At 54.1% G+C, this 19,124-nt stretch overlaps 2 protein-coding genes across 2 annotated transcripts; both read right to left on the bottom strand.

Moving 5' to 3' along the window:
* Nucleotides 1-315: 315 nt before the first annotated feature.
* Nucleotides 316-5,831, bottom strand: JN550_011282 (uncharacterized protein; the record flags this gene model as incomplete). The annotated part of the gene is made up of 2 exons (XM_049309631.1): nucleotides 316-5,332; nucleotides 5,431-5,831. The coding sequence occupies 2 exons, from the start codon at nucleotides 5,829-5,831 to the stop codon at nucleotides 316-318; spliced, it is 5,418 nt and encodes a 1,805-aa protein (XP_049166775.1).
* An 8,719-nt stretch (nucleotides 5,832-14,550) lies between these two features.
* Nucleotides 14,551-18,554, bottom strand: JN550_011281 (uncharacterized protein; the record flags this gene model as incomplete). The annotated part of the gene is made up of 3 exons (XM_049309630.1): nucleotides 14,551-15,452; nucleotides 15,548-16,550; nucleotides 16,617-18,554. 3 exons carry the CDS (start codon nucleotides 18,552-18,554, stop codon nucleotides 14,551-14,553), a joined length of 3,843 nt encoding a protein of 1,280 aa, XP_049166774.1.
* Nucleotides 18,555-19,124: the final 570 nt, after the last annotated feature.

The following is a 19,124-nucleotide window of genomic DNA, read 5'->3' as shown; positions in this document are numbered from 1 at the left end:
CCACACTTGGTACGCTCTGGTATGACTGATGCCTTTGGGCCCCTTTTTCTTCTTGTGCGCTGGTCCGGGTGAACAGGCTCTCTGGTAAACAAGCTAGGCGTACTAATACAGGGGTAGTTCTGCGCGGGCGGTGTATATTCTATATCGACCCAAAAATCGTGATGCTTTGGGGAAAATGCAACAAAGAAAAAAAGCATAAATGGCGTCGAGCGGGTAGCTGCGAGTATTACATGATGTAAAAGGTTGGGGGATATGAAGAGGTCGGGTCATAATCTCGTGAGCACGAATCGCATTAATAAGGTCCGGTCTCGGCATTCAAGCCAACACTGGCTCAATGCTTTCCGAGTGTCGTCGGATCTCCTCGTCGCTCAGGGCACTCATCCAGAGGCATCGCTCGGTGATGCCTTCGATGGGCTGGAACCGGTAATGGGTGCTGGCTTCGAGGAGGCGAAGCAGCGTTTTGACTACCGAAGCAGCGATACGGCAGCGCTCAAAGTTGACAAGAGGCGGCGTGGTAGGCGAGCTCGCAATCTCGGATGGCCGCTGTGAGTTGAAAAGCAGGTCGTGCGTGTATATACCCACGAATGGGATACAACCGATGTCGGTCTCCAGAGTACAACCCTCCATCTCTGCTCGGAGGTTGTAGAAGTTCTTGGTCGGGGAAACAAGGGTTTCTAGGTCCTCCATGAGCATGACATCCTGCGGTGTGAGCATGCTCCACGTCCGACTCAGCCTTGCGACCTCGTTGGAGGTCAAGGCTATCGCAATCTGACTCATGGTAGCAAAGTTGCGATATCTTCTGCAATGAGCAGCAATGTGGAGGTACTTGATTATGCATCGAGCACGTTCGCAGTCGTCCTGAGTGAGCACGATTTCTGATATCACCCATTTGACCATGATGTTGAAACGGGCAACGACAACCTCGACACCACGGGCGTCGCTATTGCGGAGGAAGTCGACCCAGGATCGCGAGTCCGTGTGCGAGTTCTTCCAACGCATGTCGATAAGCTCCTTCCAGTCAATCTCGTTCAAGGCGTCCTTCTCGATCAACGTAAACTGCTGTGCAAGGATATCAGAGTCAAACGCCAAGATGAAGGGCAGATGCACCGAGACCTTCCGCGATGGCTCATCAATTGACGGTGCGCCACGGAGCGCCTCTTGGGTTCCCGTGGGATCGTCGGGACAAGCCAGATGCTGATGGTACAAAGCAACTGTGGGAGTGGTATCCGGTGTTGGGGGTAATGGCTTCTGCGACCACACTTGGAACTCGTGCAGTTCAGGTACCCGAGTTGCTGGTTGTGGAGACATCCGGAGTGCTTGTGCCAGAGTCAATGGAGGAGATGGCGGGCCGTCGCCTTCCGAAGTCCGATGCGCTTCAGCACTAATGTTCACCGGAATATCAGTGTTGATATCACCAGGTCGTTTTGTGGTCTCGTCCGACTTGGCGCCAAAGTCTTCTGATTCCACAACCTCGAGCGATAACTCGGATGACAGATCAGAGTCCTTGTCGCTATCGACATCGAGGAATGACTGCTCTTCGCTCGGCTTGGATGCATGTTTGGGGGTTTCCTCGCCAGGCCGTAACTTCTCGAGGCTTTTTGTCTTCATGATAACTTCGTAGGATGGATGCGCAGAGAACGAATCGGGAAACTCTACGGCGGGAGAGGCATCATCCGCGTCTCGAAGCACTGATTGATTGGTCCACTGGAAGGTGTCGGTCTTGCTGCGGCCGTCATCCGTCAATCCTCTCTCGAGCAGAGGAATCGAGTTGTAGGACTCTCTGCAAGAGTCTCTGGATCCGTCAGATAAGAAGGACATTACGTCCGTGCTCCGAGGAATACCGAGCGTGACAATCGATTCAGCTTGGATTGTATGTGTTGGCGAGAGCGGCAGAACGTCTTCGTCGCCGACGTGCTGGTGTCGATGCTTCTTTTTCTCTGGCGTCTGATGATCTACCTCGGTGCCGGTCGTGGACTCCGGCCGAACTTCTTCAATCGTCGGTGTCTGCACGCGCCGCGGTTCCATTGTAAGCCTTCGTCTCTCAAAGGTTCCTTCTAGCTTAGCCAATGCCGATTCGATGCCGCCATCGTCGTCAATGTCGTCAGGGATCTGAGCGAGCTTCTGCGCTTCCGCTTCGAACGACGGCCGCATGACAGGCTTGGACGAATGCGTGCTGAACAAGGACAGCTGACGTTGTGGCTTTTTCTCGGCCATGGCGCCCAGGGAGAATACCTCGCCGCGGTTATGCGAGTAATCACTGCTAACGACATCTACATAGCCATCGGAGTCTCGGACTGGGCTTCGGAGGTACGAGCTTCTCAAAGACTCAGAGTACGTCGTGAGCGAGCCTGCCGACCGCGATCTATGCAACGGCAAGGCATCGAGATCAGTAACGTTCTGCGTACCTCTGAGATCCCCTCCGGGACGTCTGCGAAGGACTCTCAGAGGGGGAGGCATTATCTCCGACGCAAGCGAGCCCCTCGAATAGGTCGTGGCATCGAAACTCCTAATTGTCGACTGCGGGAAAGCACTGTTGATCGAAGCCCATCGCCGGTGTAGTGTTGATCGATTGGACCGGTAGCTGCGGCTTGATTGTTGTCTCCTGTGGCCTTGATAGCGCATGCTTGACAAGGGCGGCCTTCTCGAGGGCTGCTTCACGAGGTCTAACGACGGGCGATCTATTGAAGGCCGAGGGTCCGTGGTTGCAACCTCTGACTGCCTCACTGGCGCAAGAGTTGCTAAGTCTGGGATGAAAGGAGGTAGCGGTTCCTCAACCAACGACGGCTGGACGACATGCTGGCTGAGTATGTAAGATGATCGCCTCGGCACATCTGTGCCAGCTTGTTGACTTGGAGGCGTGTTTGGTGGCGTAGGGTCGACACCGCCGCCGGGCAAGAAGCTATCAGCAAACGCTTCGACCGATGCGTTCAGTGCCGTCATAGCTGGCAAAGCACCTGTCATGGTGGGGACATTCGGCGGAAGAGTGCCATCAACAATAACGATGGACTTGCTGCCTTGTGTAATACCTGCCGAGCTCATAGGTCGAAAGTCCGCTTCGGGTTGCAAGTCGAAGGAGGAATCTAAGTGGGCTGCCGAGTATTCGATATTGTCTGTTGTCAACTTTGTGGGGATATCATTCTGGCTTGACTCAGCAGCAGCATCTTCGCGCACGGCTTTCTTGAAGTCCTCTGCGATCTCTGCCCCCAGTACATCGATCCTCACAGCGGGCCGATAGCCATTCGGGCGCGATGGGCGAGCTTGAGGAACGATTGCTGTTCCGGGAATCCGATTCGTGGTAACGCCACGGGGGCCGATCGGGGCAATATTCAGGAAGCTGCCCTGGGGAGGTCCTTGGCCGCGATGGCTAAGCGCTCTGCGCACGCTGCCAAGGAGTTTCTTCATTCCTGGTCCGGACATTGCCGAACCTCCCTTGATGTTTTGGATTTCTGCTGGTCGGGGTTGGAAGATGGTAGTCTCTCTACTGGCCGTCGATGATGTTGGCGGCATCAGTTCAACCAAGGCCTGACCAGGAGGAAGTAAGTTGCCTCGTACAAGGCTTCCAGCATACGGCAGCGTAAGCAGGAATTCTGCATTCTTGTAGAGAACCTTCTCTGTTGTCGATGCATGTTCTCGTAGGGAATCGCTGGTGCTGTTGTTGCGCCTGTGCGACGGCTGGGCCCTGACACGCTTGCCAGCAAGAGCACGAGGCGTCGGGGCAATAGGGTCTGCGCCCGTGTATACTGAGCTGGGCTCCACCGGGTGTGCTGCAAGTGGATGTGTGGACGATGAATCTGCCATTCGGAAGCCTTTAGTCGGGAATGAGCATGAAACCACGTCTACACTAGCGATGCTAGTTGGCGATATCGCGTGACGCCTGAAGTTCTGAGTAGCCTGAGATTCAGTCGGCCGGTGCCGGGGTGTGCTAGGTCGCTCTTCGCCGTTTATAGTAGAATCGATATGCCCAGCCTGGTCTACTTCGTGATAGAAACTGGTCTCAACGTGAGGCTCGCTGTCACCAAAGTCAAAGTCGAGCTTTGGTAATTCATTGCTATCCTTCTCCCAAATGCTTGGGTCCAGACTCGGATTGCGGTGACCAGCAATCCCACCAGGCGCAAGGGGGACTTCAGGACCTAGATTAGCATCGAATTCGGCACCATCCCAGTACTGTGAGCAGACGCGCCGCCAGCATTTCTTGAGCTCGGCTAAAATCTTGAGTTGCACCTTGCGCCCCTGAGCATCATGTGCCAGCTCATCCACGAAGTCGTTGAGCAGGTTGCAGAAGGTCACTCGGAGGTTGTAATCGACCACGAAGTCGTCCACAAAATAGTTCAAGACCCAGTGTCTGACGGCAACGAAAGTCCTCACCCTTACAATCATCCCAATCTCGTCGTCACGAGCTACTGCCCAGCGAAGCCTTGCGACCAGCATGCGAAGTAAGTCCGTTGCCTCCAGGAAAGAGCGGAAAGTGAGAAAGAAGTCCGAGATCAGCTCGTAGTCCAGGAAACTAGGCGAAGTGATCTCCGCAACAAGCCGGGGTGGCGTTGCCGCTGTGACGGCGCCCGTGGTTGATGAGTAACGAACAAAAGACCTGTCATCGGAAGCAGGTTTGGAGGTAAGCGAGTCGAACATGGCGGGTTCGATCACCAGATGCGTCGAGACATAAGTCGCCCGGGCCGGGCCTGGAAACCGCGGAGATGATGGACTGTGGAGTTGAGGCGCAGGAAACCTGATATGGTGCGTCGCTATTGGGCTCGGTTTTCTTGTACTTGCGGTCTCGGGATGGAGCGAGTTCAAGTCAAGGCCTCCTCTTTGAGACCGTTGGAAGAAGGAAAGATCGCTGGAACGGATCTCTTCAGTCGGTGCGTAGGAGGAGCCCCGGATCAACGGTGTTCCTCGAAGGGTAAAGCGCGGGTTTCCCAGCTTCCATGACGGAATATTCACCTGGAGCATTGGCGGGCCATTTGGGTCGATATCCTCGGTTGTCTTGGCTTTGTTATCGTCTTGCGGCTTCGATATGACAACCTTGAAGCCGCCAGCATCGGATTCGTGGGCGATGCTTACGTCCTGCACCGTAGAGTCCGACATTGCGCGGCGCTGGCGAGGTCTCGAAGGGAACTTTCCGGGGTTTAGAAAAGGGTTGCCTCTTGTCGCATCGGGTGACGAGGGAGCGGTCAGCGGAGTAGGGGTCCATTGACTGCCGTGAAGCTCGCTGATCTCGTCCCTGTCCTCCATGGGGCTTGCAAGGGCGTCTAAGCCAGCTGTACTTGGTGGAGTGACGGGAAACACGAAGTGTGGCTGGGGATACCGCTGGTTCGCCGGGCGAACGGTAGGCCTAGAGTCATGTGAGCTCACGCATATTTGATCGGATACCCATATTGACGGGTCACTGGCTTCGCAACACGGCCAACGCCAGAACAATGCGCAACCCACCTTAAGTATATCTTGCCATTGTTGCCCACATTGGCAACAGTGAACTGTCTTCCCTCTCGGCCAGCAGAGCCACCATCTGGCGCAATGTCCCATTTCTCGCCATCGGGCTCCTTCTTTGCCTTCCCGGCCTTGCCATCTTCTCCAGCCGGCCTTCTTTCGCCCGCGGGCAGTAGCGGCTTCACCGTCGCGACCGGCGATAGACGTACTTTCGTTTTTGCATTCTTGTCCAGTTCCCTTCCTAGTGGCCGTGGCGGCGACCTTCTAGCCCTCGAATCTCGCAATGCGCCGGGCTTTTGTATCCTCTGGCTTCTAGTCGACAGGTCCCGCTTGAGCGGCTGGCGAGGAATCGAGTTGAACCGCGTTGGCAGCGGCGGGTGAGATGCGAGAGGATCGACCTCCATGTCTCTAGGGCACGGCAGAGCGCAGTCTGCTTGGGGCGAGGTTGTCGCAGAAATGCATTGATATGTGCAACCAAGGGCGCGTTCTGCCAGCTATCCGTAGTGGTGTGATGACGTGGGGGGAGAAAGCAAAACGGTTGTGTTTGCTTGCTGTACAGAGGGTAGGACGGCGACTCAGATGCGATGCGCGTCAGACACCAGACGCCATACGAGGCACCGCTGGATCCTTTTTCTCCCCAAGTTAGTGTTGTTATTGCTGTCGACGGCAGGTTGAGACAACGGCGATCTGATGGCAGCCCAAGCCGTCAAAACACAGACATTGTGCTCGTGCCTCGTCTGCGCTGTCAAATCTGAGGCGTCGGTCTGCCGGGGCGGACGTCAGGAAGTGGGTAAAGCGAAAGACTCGACTGGGATGACCACAGCAACTCCGAGTCGACGATACGCAGCAGCAGCGGGTTTGGGGCGTGGGCAACGGCACTACAATTGCAAAATGGAGGACAGGGCGGCCGGCGAGTCACGTCGGATCGGTCAGGTCAGGTCAGGTCAGTCGCTCAAATGGCATGGCTGCGCCGTGACCAGCCCAGCCCGTCGACCAGCGATTTTCACAGGCTGGTCAACCTCTTCGGGTAACTTGGATAGCCAGAGCCAGACTAGCGCAACCTACCAGAGTCACATACTGCGCACACAGTAGTCTGAAGGGAGGGTGGGAATGCCATCCATGGGCAGATGCGATGGCCGGACGAAGTACCTTCAGACGAGTGGGCCAGTACCGAGCGTGCCGCTGACTCCGCGCCCGTCTACCTGCGTCTCGCCTGCGAGGTACAATGCGCCTTGGTTCTTTATTGATGCGCAACTCTGCCGCCTTACTGCTTTCTGCCATGGCGCCAGCAGGGGGGCTCAGTCCATCTCTGCATCGTCATATCCGGCGCACGGGTGAAGCCTGTATTAAGAGGCAGGGGTCTTAATTAAATGGGGGAGGCAGACAAGCAGACAAGGCCCAGAGCAACCAGGATTTTGACCACAATGCACACTGATGGGATAGCAACGGCCGCCGCTTGACGGGTGAATTGAGGTCACGGGGCGGGCTCGTCTGATTCCAAGGGCCAAAGCGCTGCATTCTCTCGGCTTGGGAGGCAAAGATCAAGACTTTCTAATCCACCCCATTAATGCGCTCGTTTTCTCCATTCCGCGCGATTCCGCGCGAACTGGCTAGGTGCTGTTTTGGGCAACAGACGAAGCATCAAGCTGCATGCATAGGCCCCCCAATCAGAACTGTCGGCCGACTAGGTAACGAGGGACTGTATGGGCGGCAGACGCGATCCGACGAGACTGACTGGATGCAACGTTGAAAGTTCACCGCATGGGAACACACAAAGCAGACGGAGAAGGGGGATCTCCCATGATCCATCAGTGGGATCCGGAGACAACTTCACGAATCGCACATCCAGAATCAGCCTCACTAGTTCGTCGATGTACGAGTGCGATGAGGATGCGGCTTGACTCGAGCCGCTGAAAAGGAGGGCATCCAACTTCAGCAACCCACTCAGACATCCCGAAGGAGCTGGCGCCGTAAACCCAGGGCAGTCTCCAGCCCGTCATAAAGAAAGTGTGCGCAAACCTGGCGAGACCTGCGAGCTCAATTTAGGCGTCACGTTCCGTCCCGGTGGGATCGCAATGCTGGGGCCATCAATACGGCTGGTAAGTGGCGGCAGAGGAGGAGGAGGTGGTGGTGGTTGGTTGTACAGAGTAGTACCCCTGATTGCTGGCGACTGAGGCGGCCCGCCTCCTGGTCTAGCACATAAAAAACAGAGTTAAAAAAAAAATAGATTTCGCCTCGAGAGGAATGGATCTTCTTGATGAGCTGTCGGGTTCAAGCCGAGGCTCCAAAATGAGATCAGATTTGGAATGGGGCGATTTGGAATGAATTCATCCACATGTACAGTACCCGTAAATCGCACCAGGTTCGCATTCTGGTCAGTGGTCGCGGTCCTTCGGCACCATCCGCCAAACTCTGACTGCCAACCTAACCCACTGGCGGATGTGTCAGCAAACCTAGCTCGCCAACAGCAGCCCCAGGCTCCGCTATATTCAGGGGCTCCTGGGCAAGATTTGCGGTGGCCCGCCGCATTTAGTATTCGGGAGACCCGTGAATTGCTTCAGTTGCCATGACGAATGCTATGCGAGTGCTTGCGAACCCGACATCAAATCTTCATGAAATCCGACGAAATCGCATGCGTTGCATATTGTTCGGGCATTCCTCTTGTGGCACCTAAAAGCAAACCAGGCGATAAGCAAACATGGTGATGCCAGGTTCCAGCAGGTACAATAAGAAACGAAAGAGGGGCATTTCAACGTCAAGCGATGGAGGGGCAGTCGATTGAACGGTCTTTTGATTGACGCAAAGCTGCAGGTCAGACACGAAGTGTAGTCACTTGAGCATTCCAAGGCACTCCTCCAGGATCCAATCGGTTTATGTACAGCAATCCTCCCTCCTATGTGTGTGTGCACCATGGCCGTTTGGTGTGCCATCGCACTGCTGCTGAGACGGCCAATACTTTCCGGCCGCTTGGAAAGAAAGGCCAACATTGATGCAGTTCACCCGTATTGATCGATTTGCATAGCCAGCAAGATGTCACAGATCAATCCTGTGTATCTACCTTCCATAGCAAGTGACCCATCCACTGAGAAGCTACTGGCGTGGAACCCAAGCATGTCCGCGTCTGGTCATTGTGAATGGCTCAAGCGTGCATATCCAGCACCTCACTAGTACTGCTCCTATTCAATCGCTCTCTCAATTTGACGAAGGATATATCTAGCTTCTTCGGATTCGCCATGATGCAGAAAGCTCTGCCTGCACGTGGTGGAATATGCAGCCGGTGGTCACGAACTGGGAAGAGGTGTGGGTGATCCCCGATGATCTCGGGCTTCTCAAGCCTACGGAGCCCTACGGCACTCGGTGACATCCTTCCACAACCACGTTTTTTCTCGGGCCCTTGAACCCAGTCCGCACAGATCCCCCGCCCTGCCACGGAGTTGCCTTGTCCAGATGTCCTGGCAAAATATGGGCCGTCATGCATGATCAGCTATGTTGCCCCGTCGAGATAGGTAATGTGGAGAGTTGAGATATCTGTATGCCGGGACTAAGAGGTCTTTGCGGGTCATGGCGCTGTTCTCGCGCCCGTCACCGCCATCTGGGTGTGCGAGAGTCCACATTTCACCGCTGTGATTCGGGTTTCAAGACGACAATTTTCGAACCTTGCCCCTCATGTCCCCATCGGCAGAGCCATTTGTCTGCTTGCCGCGAAGCGCGGTCAGTGTATCAGCGGCGATGGAGTACAATGGATAGGACGGTGCGGGTATCTCGTCTGGCGTTTAACTGACCCAGGCTTACCAGGGCCTAGTATATCTTTATTGAGGACATATAGGCAGGGTAATTACCTCAGTATCAGGCGGTCGCGAGTCGCTGACTGGCCTACGGCTGCCTTCCAGATTTCATGCAGCAGAAGATAGGAGGCCCTAAAACACCTCTCTTATACCCTATATTCCACAACGCCAGGGTATCAGTGACCGTGCAACATGCATTCCTCAATGAATAGAGTTCGACCATTGCCAGGCATTCATGAATATTGTAACACGTTGGGGCTTACAGGCAAGAATATTGTGATTCAAGCAAGGCCGAGGCCTTGGTGGCTTATCTACAAATCCCCGATCAAGAAGCAAAAGAGACATCACGTTGCAAGACCGCAGTTCCCGCACGCAAGCAACACGGAAGCAAGGTCCAGGCACTCGTCCGAGGTGGGTGGGGGTCTCTGAACCAGAACTGTCTGTCACCGTTTCTGGTGATCAGATCATGGGCAGACATCATGGGATCATTAGGAGGAACCCATATATATCTGGCCTGTTACGCTGTGCAACCTAGCCTGGGTCAAGACGATGCTGGCGGAAGGCTGCAAATGCCGTTCATTTCCAAATGAGCACAGGCTAAGCCCCAGATCCCAGGTTTCGGATAACCATGAGGCTCAAGACGCCTCCGACATTTTGCGGGGTTGATAGCACGGTCCATGGCTATCAACCTAGTCTTAATGTTACGCGAAGATGGCGCGACTTCGCGACAACAGCCGTCTGCTAGTTTCCGCGGGCACGGTAAGAGGCATCCGACTGGCAGTGAAGAATCATGGGTCAACCTAGCCGACTGAGGCTTTAGTCTTGTACTGGTGCAATTGATAGTCGCTTCATTTGAACGTCGAGATCTCAACAGGTTGTATCGACCTGCTTGAGCGCAGTAGCAAAGAATAGCGGCCATGAGTTGCAAGAGAACTCCAACACCTATCTCTCCCCATCAGTCGGCTACAGCATCTTGAATCTACATGCGCCCAATCGTAGTTTCGTATCCCCACGAGCCCTTGCATGTATGGATCACACATCCAGGCACTGCACAGGCGTTGCGAGAAGCCAAGGATTGTCCGAGGACTATGTCACGAAGTTGGAACGCAATTTCCATCTCTGGTCACATATCGCTTTCCAAGTATCAAGTATCAGATTGATTATCTAGCAAAAACTAACGCAGCTCAATGCTAGTCCACGCCTCCAAGCCTTCTTCAGCAAGAGGTGCCCAAACATGCATAACGACACCCTTGCCACCGGATGAGAGCCCCCACTCACATCCAGCTTCTGCCCAATCCGCTGCTGCTATTATTGTCACCAATTCTCCTGCGTGATGGCTTTGCAAGACGGTCCAATTGCAACTGCATTTAATGCCCGAAGCAGTATGTTCGACATGGGCACATGGTCTCGTCCAGGAACCGATCTTATCTTGCGGCTTTTGTCACGGCTAAGGCACAGGATGGCGTCGCTGTGAGGGAGCCGAACGTGATCCTGCACCCCCTATCTACTGGTCACGTTCCATAATGTAAGGACTGCGCTCACCAAGACGGGAGGTTTGCTCTAGTATCAGCGCCTTCTCACGCGGCGATTCGTGAATAGCTCTGCCATGGACCGTTTGCTCGTTGAACCTGGATCCGGATCCGGATCCGGACCAAGAATTGTACGTGAGTGATTCTAGATCGCAGCGCATATGCAGGCCCCCGTATGGGTGCATATAAACCCAAGGCCAGGATATCCGGGGATATCGGAGACCCCATTTGGACAGTCACAGCAGATCACCTATGCAGCTGTCCACGCTTTTGCATAGTCTAAGGCATAAAAAGGGGGAATAAGTAGACTCGTGGGCTTGTCAGAAATGGTCCTCCCAGCTGCACTGTACCTCAGATATCACATTGTGACGATGACCTTCTAGCGCGGCATGCAAGTCATAACACGGAACAGATATCATTCGACTAGCTTATACGGTTCTCTAAACGCATAACTTCAGACTTATCTCAAGGCGTGTAACACACCAAAACTAACCCGGTGCAAACTTGCGACATGTGAGATATTGTAACTGGAGACGAACTCCACGGACGTCGCACGGCCCATCAAATAAAGCACTTGCCAGATTTCTGACTACATTTGCTCATGGTTGGGCGACTTTGCATGCCAGAGCTGCGGATACTATAAGATCGTCCACGATTTGTGTTCATACAAAGCGGGACTTAAGCCATCAAGCGAGCCACAGCGGGCCGGCTCTCGTACGTACAGACTTCCACTTCTTGACATGCGCATGAAAGAAAACGGTCTACATGATGTGGTGGACTGGTCCGCCAACTTGATCTCTTTCGAGTGACTGACTACATGCAAACGCGGCTAGGCCGCTATCTCAACATAGTGCAGCCTGTCTTGCGATTGATCATTTGCACTTGGCTGATGCTTCACCTACGGGATCCGCGATGTCTAAAGTCGCTAAGACGTCGTCAAAATCCAAACGGGAAGGCTGATGATTTATTCCGGATTTGGCAGTAGAAATACTTACCTACTGTATACAAAATTGCTAATTGAGCATGAAGTTGTCCAATAATTCAGTTCCTAAGAGCAAAAAAACAAGGAACGCATGCTAATTGTTTGTTTTGGAACATAATTATCCAGGTCCTCGACAATTGCTAAGCAATTGTCTGTTGGCTCAGAGATCCAATGGGATACCCATTTGCCGTTATAACTCAATATCATGGAATCGCGTCTGCTTTGCTTTTGCGTCGTGAAATGCTATGGCGTTATTATGTTGCCAGTGCTTGCCAGAATTGTGAATATTGCGCATGTTGCTTCCGCAGTTGGCCAAGTAGTGATTCACGTCTCCAGTATATCGCGGAGGTGAATGAAGCTCAGTTAAAGACATATCTTGGGCGTCTACCAAATCAAATCATTGGCTGGTAGCAGAAGAGCCTTGAAGTCGATGACATTAAACTCCCTGCACGGTATTGGCTTTTAATGTGTTGCGGCGCTTGTTACTTCAGTCCTAAGGGTCAATAGGGTTCTGTGAGTCCAAGATGGAATGACTATGAAACTAACCATTATAATTAAAATGCAATTCCTTGAATTCAGGAAACCAGTGGTCTGTGGTGCGTTGCTTAGGTACTAGACACCTACTGGGGCTTCCACTGCTGGGTGCTGGAGAGCTCGGGGATTAAACGCGACTGTTCTAGGCAATGATTTCGTTCTTTGTTCTAGTTTGTCGCATATTAATTTGACTCAACCTTTAACGTGAGAATTACTGCGTCTTATCTCCAGTCTCAGCTCGAAAGGTCTATTCATGGTTTGACTCTAGCCATCACCGATCAGGTGTCAAATACTACGCTCCACGTGGATGATACAACTAACAGTGTCACGATGTAGTCGATGCCGCAGTAGAGGCAGACGAGGAACAATGTGAGATGTGTTTTGGACATGCCGTCTCGACTGAGTTCACCGTTCCACATTACGACGCTCGCCACAAACTCATGAACTTGTCCATTTCAGCCTGGTTTCACGGCTATCACACCGAAAAGACACCTCACCTCATCTGCCCCAATTACCGCGACAAACTTGTACCCAGTATGAACATGCTTTATAAGCATACCGCGTTGTTGGGCCCATGAATGTCAGCAAACCCCTTCTGATAGCGAAACATTGCCTTGCACGATGCAGGAAGAGACATGAAATAATATATAGTCTACTTAATCATTCAATATTGAAGATGACTCTCGCCTCCAGATAGCATATCTAGCTCCTCTCCATCGTCTTTTTCCCCAGCCCAGAGCCGCATTGATTCTAGCTCAAACCAGAGCAGGAAACGGCAACAGCAAGCCGATATTGCATACCGCAACAGCACTATGGCAGAGTTGTTTACTGCTACAAAGAGAAGAGAAGAGAACACCAGCGTTCCGAACCCATAAATAACCAGCAGCAGAAGGCAGGCTGCTAAGTATGTAAGATCCGACACGACTGTGGGCGGGACGTTTTGCTGGTTCCAGGCGGGTTGAGGCTGGAAGAGACATGGTACATGCTCTGAAGTGATGAAGCGCCTTATAAAGGCTCTAGAATTGGTCCTGAGTTGGGCATCTGATCCCTTTCTACCATTGAACGAGCCCACCCGGTACCATAAACCGATTGCAGCTAGCCAGCTAATTGGCACGGAGAGGGTGTTCCAAAGTAGAGGCAGACCAAAGGAGCTACATCGCCAGCTGACGGACGTGCCAAGATCTAGCATTACAGTATTGTGGATTGTATTCGCCACGGCTGCCAAAGCTAGCAGGTACTGTGCAGCTGAAATGATAGCCGTCTTCCAGGTACTTATGCGGACCTTGACTCCGTTCTGACCGGTTCTCCAGGATAAGATCGACCTTTGGAGGGCTACCATTATAGCTGAGGGCTTTAACAGCAGAACGTCCTCAACATTGGTGTTGGAGAAAAGGGTGATCGGATTCATCGCCGGCGCCCCGAGCAAGACTAGCGACGAGAGGATAGGGCGCTGAATCATAAGTACAGACGTATCGGGAAGCGTAGGGCCCACAAGGCCTAGAATAGCAGGTGCTAAGCCAAGAAGCACGGTCGAGCTACCCATATTTGCAATACTATACTCGGTGAGGGCATCGAGTAGACAGCTTTGAGCATTAATGCAGAGTGTCCCTGGCGCATAAGGGATTGTTGCGTTCTTCCCGTCGCTCCAATAGGCTTCAAGCTCAGGCTTGCATTGGACAGAGGCAGCATCGAGTTCCTCAGCGTAGAAGGGAAACCAGGACTGAAATTTTCCAGTGATGCTCAAAGGTGCCGCATTGCTGGATCTGGTGCAGATACAGAGGACAAGAAAGAGACCAAGACGATTTAGCAAGCTCATCCTGACTGGATGGTTTGGCAAGGAAAATATGAAATGGTTAAAGTCTGACTAAGAGGCAAAGGGGGAAAAAGGCATAGAGAAGCCGGCCTGGGTCTTTGCGTAGTATGCGATACACCTTTAGTCAGTGGCCTGACTGCATGAGTACGAGTGGGGAAAATGTGCTCTCTATATTGTGCGGTGTGAACACTATGTTTACTAACAATACCTGCAGTCACCTTGTCCGTACATTAGCAAAGAGGCCTTTGGGGAGCTGAGGATGGATTGGCTCTTTTTACGAGGAGCTGATTGCTGTGCCGCTGTGCCGCTGTGCCCAGTCGCACTACAGTTCCAGGGCATCACTGGTGTACCAAGGTACGTGCTTAAGCTTTAGATTTCTCGCGACATTACAAGAGTTGCGGCAGAGCCTCAATTCGTCTGTGGTCCCGTGACATTTATTATATTAAATTAAGTCAAAGGTGCTGCTTCTTCCACAGCGTATTACTTCCGGCACGCTTGAACGATATCCTGGAGCGCATCGTCCCACTTCTGGAAGTTGCCCCCGATCTTGCTGACGCCGCCGCTGGTGCGCAGGTTGGCGCGCTTGGCGGCCATGTCCTTGAAGCCCTTGGGGTTGCGGCCAACCTTGGTGATGCCGCCGAGACCAAACATCATGCCGAGGACGCCCATGAGCGCCGAATCCGGGTCGTCGACCATACCGTAGATGCCGAAGGCGAGGTTGGCCGTCTCACCGGCGATGAGAGCGATGCGCGCCAGCGTCGCGGCGCCCGCCAGTACGGCGCCGACCTCCCCGACAAAGGGCACCACGAAGAGTACGGCGCCGACGATGGTCAGGATCAGCTGCTTGGCCTTTTCGCGCGCCTGCTCCTCCTCCCAGTCCTCCTGGTCTTCGCCCAGCTCCTTGGCCTCGCGCATGCCCTCAACGGCCTCGCCCAGCATGAAGACGGGCACCGACAGCACCTGGACCACGTCGTCGACGGAGCCGTCCCACACGCCCAGCATGATCTCAAGCCGCGTTGTCAACAGGTTGTGACGGATCTCGTCGATATTGCCAAGGCCTTCGGTCACAATGTCCTTAGGGTCTGACACCTCGATCTTGTCGTTCTTCTGCGGCAGCCCAAACCAGTCGCGAACCCCAGTGTCCGGCGGGCATATGCCCACCCCTTCGACGTTGCAGTACCCGATGTCGCGCTCGTGCCCGTTGAAGTTGACCCACTCTTCGATAACGCCCGTCTCCTTGAGCAGGCCTGTGAAGTAGCCCTCGCGGTCACGCAGCGTCAGCGTCATGTCAAACGATCCCTGGCTGCGCTCGTCCTCGCTAAAGTCCAGACAATGCCGCGTCTCGGGGAGCATGAGCTCTGGATCCCTAAGGCAGTCGAAGACTGTGGGTTGCTCTCGAATTAGTCACTGTCATGTCACGAAACATTGCGGGGTCTTCCATGGGATGAAGTGGATAAAGCTGAGATGGGAAACTTACATTCCATTCCCTTCGACATGTAGTTCTTAATCGCGTACGGCGTGATGCGGTCAATGTAGCGGGTGTAGGCCTGGAACTTGGTATCGTAGCCATTGTCGATGCGCTTGTACTCTTCGTAGAGGTCACCGAGCATCTTGTCCAGGGTCTCGAGGGCATAGATCTGGCGGCAGAAGAGGCTTAGGCCGCCGGCGTTGTTCTTGAGGTCGTCGAGGTCCTTGAAGGTACGACTGTAATCGCAGGCGGCCTTGTCTTGTCCGGTCTCCGGCTCATGATCGTCACCCTTGCCGCCGTCCTTGAAGTCGAACTCCAGGTCAATGGCCCAGTCGGATGTACCGCCAAAATTGCCGCCTAGGTATCCGGCAGCGCGCAAGAGATAATTTGTAGGCTTGAGCCACGATACCCACTCGGTGTCGTCATATACGATAATGTCGCCCTCGTCTTGGTACTCCTTGACACTCCGCTCACCGTATAGGTCCGTGTTGCTGTTGCTGTTCTGGATGCCGCGTATCTCAACGTTGGAAATGTAGCCCGCTGTGTCGGTGCAGACTCCCTTAGCCGCTTGCGAGTTAAGGCGGTCTCCCAAGAAGGTACAGTCCGGACCTGTGCACCCCTTCTCGGCCATCTTGAAGCTGCGCCCATACAGCGGCATCCCGACCACGACCTTGTTAGATGGGACGCCGGCTTTGGTCACCATGGAGAGCGAGAGGTTCACCTCGGTCTCGTTGACGTGGTGCCGCAGGCAGTTTCCAGTCGGACAACCCGGGTTAGCCCATTTGTTACCGACGTCCCATTGCCCGTGGAGGTCGTAAGTCATGTAGATGATGTAGTCGAGGATCTCCGACATGGCCTTGATGGGAAAGTTCCTGAGGTACCAGAACGAGCTCGGCGCAGCGATGGACAGCGACTTGCCCTGCGGCAGCGAGTTGCGGACCGTCTTCAGGAATTTGAGGTAGTTCTCTCCCTCGTCGGGCGAGCCTCCTGGCGTGCCGTCGATGTCAGTGGCCTGCGAAAGGAAGAAAGTCAGTTATAATCTACAGAGCGAACAATGCGACCTTCCTGATTGACTTACACCAGGGTATTCCCAGTCGAAATCAACACCGTCAAGATTGTTATCGGTCACGAAGCGGATGATATTCCGCGCCGCCTTCTGCCGGTTGACTTCGGAGGACACCATGGTTCGGAAGACGGCGTAAGTGGGTGCGTCATTGCTAAAGGCCCAGCCGCCAAACGAGACAATCTTCTTGGCGCCGTAGTTCAGCTTCTTGAAGCCGTCAAACTGGTCTTGAACCTTGCTGACGTCGACCGTCAGCTGCGGCGTGATGTCGGGGAAGGCAAAGTGGATGTGGGTGTAGCCCGTGAAGCTCCAGCCGATGGGCGTCACCTCGGGCAGCTTGGAAACGTCCATGTGCAGGCACTCGCGGTCCTGGTTCCACGACTCGAAGTAGCCGACGACGCGGAACTTGTCCGGCCCCTTGTCCGAGTGCACAATCTCGGACCCGCAGTTGGAGATGCACCCGTTGCTGCCGGGCTTGGCCGCCCCCGGCGCCCCCGAGTCGGCGGGCGACTCGATACAAAAGTCGTCACTGAGGCCGCAGTTGCCCCAGATGTTGCAGCACACGTTGAGTGGGCACGGGTTCAGGTCGGCCAGCTTCGTGCCGTTGGTGGGCATCTGGGTCCCCGGAACCTGAGGCCCGCACGTGGCGCCGACGATGGGGTTAGGCATGGGCGGCTTGCCCTTGCTGAGGCATATGTTCTGGCCCGGCTGCAGGTTCGCGCAGCCGGTCCAGCCCCAGGAGTCCTTGTTGACCTCCTCGAGCTTGGTCCAGTTGGAGATCTGGTTTGCCGCCGCGATGGTGCCGCAGAGGTCCTTTAGCTGTACCGTATAGGCCTTACAGTTTCCGTCCGCGTCCGGCTGCGGCGAGAAGTCGGGCAGGTCGCCGCTGCCGCAACACACATACTGTCCGGACTTCACCGTGTCGCAAAAATCGGACTTGCCCCCGTTGTACTTGATCAGGTCCGATCGGGAGATCTTGCACTTTTGTTCGAGCGCCCAGCAGCCGTCGCCGGGGTCAGCTTGCGCGAATTTGCACGTGGCGCGAGCATGAAGCTCTCTTCTCTCAGCACCGCCGCCGCCGCCGCTGCTGCTGACGAGACTACTCTCATCCATCAGTGCTGAAGTGATGCCGACAGATGTGCTCTTCATAACTTCCTCCTGGTCGTATTCGGCAAGGCATCTGCCCTCGCTCCAGCCCCGAACGACGTCCTGGACCGCCGTGACATTGCCCTTGATATCAGCGTATATACCAAAGGTCTGCGAGCTGATAGGTCTCTCCCCGCAGATCTGAGCCCCGATGCGGTTGGGGACCTTGTCGGCTTTGGCCCTGGAAGCGAATTGGTCGTGCATGATGCTGGCAGCGCTGGACGTGTCGATTTGGGAACCAACGTATAGTCCGACAATGGTCTTTCCAGACTTTGCAAACAAAATGGTAGGCTCCGCGCAGCCGGACACCCCTTTTTCTAGGTTTTGAATCAGGTTTTCGGTAGCCAACACGGCGTCATTGCCATCGCGGTCGGCAGAGCCTCCCCAGCTGAGACGGACATCCAGGGAGCTGCGCTCAGGCGATGATCCCGGCGTTCCGCAGGTGGTAGTTTGCGAAGAGTTGCTGATGGCTGCTGGCTTCGTTTCATTGTCAAAGGTCTCTTGCCTTGAAAGAAGACCCGGATTTCGTACAGCCACGGGGCCAAAGTCAGAAACCGTGCAGGCTCTGATGGTGATGTGGGCATCGGCTTGGTCAACAGGCGTTTGCAGTCCCATGTCGAACAGCATGGGTTTCTGGCACCACTCAAGATCGCTGACCGCATGATAGTGTGTCCAGTTGCTGGATATTGGGCCGCTGGCGCTACACGCCTGTGGGCAGTTCACATAATTGGCCCAGTATATGTTGTCGGCCAGAGTTGTCTGCACAAGGGCCAGAGAAGCGAGAGAGTATCTCCAAAACGCCCCCATATTGACGAGAGACGGATCGGGCTTCACAACAGGAAGTTGAAATTAAAAGAATGACTCAAAGCAAAGCGCCTTGCAAGGCATATAGGAAAGGAGAAACGAGTGTGCAGATGATCAAACAACATCACGACGTGGAAGAAGAGGTAGAAGAGGTAGAAGAGGCCGCATATCATAGAGATATCGGATATTCGGGGCCCACTGAACAACGGATGACCCATCACTCGGTGAAAAGACGGGTGCACCGAAAGACTCAATTGCTATACTATACTGTTAGTAGAACCAAGCGCCGCATCCGTGGAGCAGGATGCAATTCAAGGGTCCTGTCAGATTTGCCAAGTAGCCGAATTGGGCCAGAACTTTTGCTTTGTAGGGATTCCCCAACTATGCGGGACTTATTTCTGACGGGTAGCGCTCGCTTGTTAGCCTAGGTTCCTCCAAGTTACCTCGCAAGCCAGGGGCCTGGTTATGCCAAGTCAGACCCCTGAAAGAAAACTTGCCATGGAAGGATGCTAACGCAGGAACGGCATGATCACGCAGTATGCAGTTTCCATCAATTTCTCATTTTACTACCCG

This window comes from Neoarthrinium moseri (assembly GCF_022829205.1).
Source record: "Neoarthrinium moseri strain CBS 164.80 chromosome Unknown scaffold65_Wmoseri_CBS_16480, whole genome shotgun sequence".
NCBI lineage: Eukaryota > Fungi > Ascomycota > Sordariomycetes > Amphisphaeriales > Apiosporaceae > Neoarthrinium > Neoarthrinium moseri.
Note: the sequence above shows the minus strand (reverse complement) of the source record. Positions and strands in the feature narration are given on the sequence as shown.